General features: G+C 48.5%; 1 protein-coding gene and 1 non-coding gene across 2 annotated transcripts; both read left to right on the forward strand.

Annotated features, from left to right (window-relative positions):
* Positions 1–772: 772 nt before the first annotated feature.
* TRNAT-CGU (transfer RNA threonine (anticodon CGU)) lies at positions 773–844 on the forward strand. The gene has a single exon. It is a non-coding gene; the product is annotated as a tRNA-Thr (tRNA).
* A 1,593-nt stretch (positions 845–2,437) lies between these two features.
* LOC126526266 (tigger transposable element-derived protein 6-like) lies at positions 2,438–3,424 on the forward strand. The gene has a single exon (XM_050174175.2). The coding sequence runs from the start codon at positions 2,438–2,440 to the stop codon at positions 3,422–3,424; it is 987 nt and encodes a 328-aa protein (XP_050030132.2).
* The last annotated feature ends 3,450 nt before the right edge of the window (positions 3,425–6,874 follow it).

Below are 6,874 nucleotides of genomic sequence, written 5' to 3' on the forward strand. Positions count from 1 at the left end.
CTTCTGCTTGCACTAGGTCCCAACTCGTAATCTCTTCTTCGTGTGTTTCGAACCAGACCCGTGCCGTTTTCTTGAGGTAGAATATTACATTGGCCAGCATAAGCGTGTTATCCCACCTGTTGTGTGCGCTGACCCGTTCGTAGTTCTGCAACCAGTCATCGACGTAAATGTTGTCGATCCCGGAAAACATAGCAGGGTCGCGAGGCTGGGCCAGGATGGCTGTCGGTGGGGACGACGGGGCCGTGGTTGAACTCTCTCCTTCGGATGACATGGCGGCCAGGTTGCGTCCGCTGTGGAGCTCCGTCTTGCGCAAGTGATTACCCAGCGCCTCCACCAAAGATGTTACGGGAAGGAAAAAGCATGCGTCTATTTACAGATGGCTTTTAATGACTGAGCCAGAAAGCGTAGAGCAGCGATAATGCTACACTCTTCTTCGTCGTCGCCAAGGCCACCGTCAGCGTCCTCCTTTTCCCACATTGGCGACTGTGACAATATATATATATATATATATATATATATATATATATATATATTCATTCGAAGCCACCAAACAGACACCAAGGAGTAGGCATGGGACATTTACTTCCTCAATGAATTAAAGAAATAATAAATTAATGAGATTGAAAGTGGATCAGGTAATCGTAATGCCTGCGGCAGAAAAGATATTCCACATGCGCCGCCAAGGTTTGTGAGTGTTGGCGCTGGCTAACACCCCCAGAGTTAGTTCTAACAGTAACACATAAATGCCCCTGAAAGTGGATGGCGAAACGGCGCCGCGGTAGCTCAATTGGTAGAGCATCGCATACGTAATGCGAAGACGTGGGATCGTTCCCCACCTGCGGCAAGTTGTTTTTATTGCGAAGCAATACTACTTCAGGTCGCACTTCAGCCCGTTCCGTGGCGAGGCGGTGGTAGGCACCATTGACCTTTAGCGTGACCTCGCTGCGTGACGTCACACCACGTGACCTAGAGTGACGTCACACCAGCTGTGTAAAAACGGGGCCCCATCTCACGCCGTCGCGAGGCGAGGCGGTAGCCACCAACGGCGGCCTAACTCCCGCTCCTCTCACCAGGGGCGCTACGGTAAGAGTGGGCATAACTTACGACGCGGAGAAAATGGAGTGTTACGGCACCGTCGGCCAATCGATACTGGAAGATTTTGTAATGGGCACGCTGGTGAGGGAAATGTTTGTCGGCATACACGGATTCAACGGATGACTTCCTCTTAGATGATTCACTGTAAGCCGTAACACTAGCATAACCCAAGACTACCACCAGCCATACTACCAGCTGACACACTATTGCTTCGCAATCACCAGGCTTAACCAAGCTAAGCCACGGCCGTTTTTTTTTCATCCACCTTCATTTCCATGAATTTATCATTTCTTTAATTTAATTAGTAAGTACAAGTAATATCCCCTGTTTTTTTCCTTGATGTAATTGTTTGTTGGCTTATGATGCCATTCTTAATATCGGCCCTGTGTCGCTTATGTATATATATATATATATATATATATATATATATATATATATATATATATATATATATATATATATCCACAGTCTAGCCCGGTTATAACGAAGGGATTTCAATTTCCCATTTTGGCATTTGCAATACATTTTGGGTCCTGTTCTATGAAGTAAATAAGAGCGCGTCAGCGGATATAACGAAGAGATTTAATACCAAGCGAAAAATAATCTGTCACTCAACACATTTTTGCGTCCTTGAGGCGATTTCTTGCGCGAAAATAAGAGCAAAATTCGGCTGACGGCGTCCTTTCGTGCGTCGTCTGCTCTCCCGCGAAGCAAAAGGTTGCTTCACTGCATCGCATGGCACGCCGCTCTCGTGTTGCACCGTCCTTGAACGGCGTCACTGCGTAGAGCGGTAGAGCACGCCGCGCAGGGGAAAAATGCAAAAAAAGAAAAGAGACGTTTTTTGTTTTGTTTTTTGATGACGTCGCTTAGAGCGGCCGTCTTGGCCAATCGCGGTTTTCTATTTCTCCCGGTCAGTCGGCGCCACGGCTAGACTGCAGTCTGCAGGAGGTGTGGCAGCGCGCGCTTTGTTTTATGTCGGTGCCGCGGTGCGCAAGGCAGGGAGAAAGCGCGACAGCATTGTGCATGTTGGAAGCGTGGCTCATTTTCATCGTTTTCGCGGATCGTTGTACGCTGTTTATTAAGACAGAGTTATTCGACTTGATCTAGCTGGTGAACGGACAACTGAGCGCAGTGTCGCACTGTTCCAGGTTGGGAGCACGGCGAACGCTAGTGAGATCGCGCGTGACGCCATTGTCACTTGTTTTCTGCCCGCATTGACGCCCGCATTGAAGCCATCACGGTTTCCTGTCTTGTTCCGCTCCTTTTTGTATTTCGTAACCACTTCGCCTCGGCGGACCTACTTAGCTGTCCCCTTTCTCGGAACTGACTTCATTTCTCCGCAATGTCGAGCCTCGCGAGCCCCAGCACTTTGACGGGGAAGGGAAAGGTGCTGTCTTTGAAGAAGAAGCGCGCCATTTTGGACGAAGTGCGTCGAAACGTCAAGAAGAGTGCTATCGCACGGAAGTTTGACATTGCACAGTCCACGCTTTCAACAATAATCAAGAATAGTAGCAAGATCGACGCCGTTCTCGACGCCGACGTTGGCAGCAGGGACCGAAAGAGGATCCGATGCGCCACTTACGGCGACGTAGAGGCCGCGCTTTACAAGTGGTTCGTGGACGTGCGATCGAAGAACATCCCGCTCAGTGGACCCATCATTCTGGCGAAGGCCAAGGACTTGGGCTTCACTCTCGGCCACGAAGACTTCCAGCAAGGAAATGGGTGGCTCCAGAGTTTCAAGGACAGGCACAACATCACATGTAAAAACATCGTCGGGGAGGCCGCGTCTGTTGACCAGGGATCGCTCCAGCAGTGGATGGCCAAGCACCGCGGTCGTATCCTTGCGTACTCCGACAGGGACATCTACAATGCAGATGAAACTGGACTATATTTCCAACTGCTGCCATCGAACACTCTCGCGGCCAAGACAGACAAGTGCGTGGGAAGAAAAGACGGCAAAAATCGTGTCACCGTGCTAATCTGCGCGAACATGGATGGTTCGGACAAGCGAGACCTGTTGTTCATTGGAAAGGCCAAGAAACAACGCGGTTTCGCCAAGGTGCTGTCTATGCCAGTGACGTATGTGAACAATAAGATGGCATGGATGACGCGAGACATTTTTGGCAAGTGGCTCGCCGATTTCGACAAGGAGATGGTCCGAAAGAAGCGCAATGTGCTGATGTTGCTTGACAACTGCAGTGCGCATCACGTGAACGCACACTTGAGTGCTGTAGAGGTTTCGTTCCTGCCCCCAAACACTACCGCGAAGCTGCAGCCCATGGACAGGGGGTTATTGCCAACTTTAAGGTCCACTACCGGCGCTGAGTGATCGAGCGCCTCCTGATTGATGTTCACACTGCCGACAACGTGGCCGGCATGAAGGTGCCTTTGGTAAAGGCGATTTTCTTCGCAAGCGGAGCCTGGAGGGATGTGAAGCACCTGACCATCGCCCACTGCTTCGAAAAAGCCGGCTTCTCCCGAAGCAGCAGCGCGGAGGCGGCGCCTGCTGGGGACGAAGCTACCGCGATTGACGTCGCTGCAACCGTTGATGCTGCCGCCGCGACGGCCTGCTTGGAGCAGCTTTTGGATTCCGCTAGCGACTTGAACCTTGTGCCTGCGGGTCTAAGCCACATGGACTTCGTTTTCGCCGACGAAGACCTTGTTGCCACAGAGGACTTCACGACTGAAGAAGTTGCCGGGAGTGTCATGGAAGAGACCTTGGCGGACAGCGCCTCTGACAGCGAATGCGACGATGCTAGTTGTGCCCCTAAGCCGGTCACCTCCGCAGTGGTCATCGCAGCTGTTGACACGCTACGGATGTACCTCGGGAGTCCGGAGTTCGACCAGATCTTTGGTCCGCAGTTGGATGGTATGGAAGCCGCAATCCTGAAGTCCGCACTCGCGAACCGTGTTCAGGCGACGCTGGACCACTTCTTTCAGCGGCAATAAATCGGTATGCCCATGTTTGCATTTTTTTTCATAGTCCACATATTACGAAATAGCGGATATAGCAAAGTGATTTCTGATTCCCGCCGACTTCGTTATAACCGGGCTAGACTGTATCATTACAAACCTAATTCCTTTCTAAATAATAATGAAACTCGAAGGGTACTCTTCATTAATGTAACATTAGCAGTGTGATGGTAGTACGCTAGGATGAAACGAACAGAGCGATATTGTACTGATTCGATTTTGTTAATTAACGTGATCTGATGAGGATCCCAAACGGATGAGGCATATTCTAATTTTGGGCGGACCTAAGTTGTGTACAACAGGCGTTTTAATGAAACAGGCGCAAGCGAAAATTAGCTTTAGGTATTAGATATTGTACATGCTGCTTCCAAGAAAGCGCGTTGGTTATATGAACGCCAAGCTAACGGTAGCACGTAACGGATTGAAGGGAGCAGTCATTCAGCGCGTAGATAGGGCATGCGGCGTTAGTACGAGAAATGCGAATAGATTCACATTTATTAATGTTGAGCTTCATGCACCAAGTGAGGCACCAGTTATGTTATTTAAATCAGATTGAAGGGCAGTTATATCAGAGACATTAGTTATTTTTTATATAAAACACAGTCGTCAGCGAATAAAGCAATTTATGAGGAAATGTTATCAGGTAAATCGATAATAAATATTAAAAATAAAAGAGGACCAGCGACAGACCCTTGTGGAACACCGGATTCAACTGGAGCCACGTTAGATGTGGACTCAGTAGCTACAACAAATTGAGAACGAGACGAAAGGAATGATTGGATCCAGCTAAGTACTCCCTGGTCAATGTTTAGTGCGCTTAGTTTGTGGAGGAGCAAGACATGTTTAACCTTGTCAAAAGCTTTCGAAAAATCCCAAAATATGCGATTAGTCAAAAAACCGCTATCAATGTCTACATGTAAGTTAGTAGTAGAAGTTACCAGCTGAGTCTCACAAGAAGAGAATTTGTGAAAGCCAGAACAAACTCGTTTTTTCACGAAAGTTGACAAGGTTGACAAGGGGATGCAGCGGTGGCGTAGAGGTAGAACACCCGCCTCGCGTGCAAGAGGTCCGTGGTTCGAATCCCGGTGCCGCGCAATTTTCCACCGGATTAAAAAAAAAAAAAAAAAAAAAATCCGCGTGTTGATAAAATTGCGTAAACAGGCCTGGAGTGTGGCCTGATCCCGGTGACCAGAACCGGTAACGCACTCCCTCACCAGAGCAGGATTGGCCACCCTGGTGCAGTAATTGGCCACAACCTCCTATATGAACACACCAATCAAACCCCGGCCCTCAGTCCCCAGCAGCTGCGAAGCAACTGACCACGGCGGCGGTCAGACCTGCGACGCTGCAGAGGGTGCTAAGAATCCCTGGCTCCGGACAGGCCGCCATTGGAATATGAACCTGGCAACGTTTAACGCTAGAACGTTATCTAGTGAGGCGAGTCTAGCAGTGCTACTGGAAGAATTAGAGGGCAGTAAATGGGATATAATAGGGCTCAGTGAAGTTAGGAGGCCAAAAGAAGCATATACAGTGCTCAGAAGCGGGCACGTCCTGTGCTACCGGGGCTTAGCGGAGAGACGAGAACTAGGAGTCGGATTCCTGATTAATAAGAATATAGCTGGTAACATACAGGAATTCTATAGCATTAACGAGAGGGTGGCATGTCTTGTTCTGAAACTTAATAAGAGGTACAAAATGAAGGTTGTACAGGTCTACGCCCCTACATCCAGTCATGATGACCAGGAAGTCGAAAGCTTCTATGAAGACGTGGAATCGGCGATGGGTAGAGTGAAAACAAAATACACTATACTGATGGGCGATTTCAATGCCAAAGTAGGCAAGAAGCAGGCTGGAGACAAGGCAGTGGGGGAATACGGCATAGGCACTAGGAATAGCAGGGGAGAGTTACTAGTAGAGTTTGCGGAACAGAATAATATGCGGATAATGAATACCTTCTTCCGTAAGCGGGATAGCCGAAAGTGGACGTGGAGGAGCCCGAACGGCGAGACTAGAAATGAAATAGACTTCATACTCTGCGCTAACCCTGGCATCATACAAGATGTGGACGTGCTTGGTAAGGTGCGCTGCAGTGACCACAGGATGGTAAGAACTCGAATTAGCCTAGACTTGAGGAGGGAACGGAAGAAACTGCTACATAAGAAGCCGATCAATGAGTTAGCGGTAAGAGGGAAAATAGAGGACTTCCAGATCAAGCTACAGAACAGGTATTCGGCTTTAACTCAGGAAGAGGAAATTAGTGTTGAAGCAATGAACGACAATCTTGTGGGCATCATTAAGGAATGTGCAATAGAAGTCGGCGGTAACTCTGTTAGACAGGATACCAGTAAGCTGTCGCAGGAGACGAAAGATCTGATCAAGAAACGCCAATGTATGAAAGCCTCTAACCCTACAGCCAGAATAGAACTGGCAGAACTTTCGAAGTTAATCAACAAGCGTAAGACAGCTGACATAAGGAAGTATAATATGGATAGAATTGAACAAGCTCTCAGGAACGGAGGAAGCCTAAAAGCAGAGAAGAAGAAACTAGGAATTGGCAAGAATCAGATGTATGCGTTAAGAGACAAAGCCGGCAATATCATTACTAATATGGATGAGATAGTTCAGGTGGCTGAGGAGTTCTATAGAGATTTATACAGTACGAGTGGAACCCACGATGATAATAGCAGAGAGAATAGTCTAGAGGAATTCGAAATCCCACAAGTAACGCCGGAAGAAGTAAGGAAAGCCTTGGGAGCTATGCAAAGGGGGAAGGCAGCTGGGGAGGATCAGGTAACAGCAGATTTGT

The sequence above is a fragment of the Dermacentor andersoni genome, chromosome 8 (genome assembly GCF_023375885.2).
Source record: "Dermacentor andersoni chromosome 8, qqDerAnde1_hic_scaffold, whole genome shotgun sequence".
NCBI lineage: Eukaryota > Metazoa > Arthropoda > Arachnida > Ixodida > Ixodidae > Dermacentor > Dermacentor andersoni.

What these genes read in the sequence shown, in the direction of transcription:
- LOC126526266 (XM_050174175.2), top strand. Translation starts at nt 2,438, where the DNA reads ATGTCGAGCCTCGCGAGCCCCAGCACTTTGACGGGGAAGGGAAAGGTG.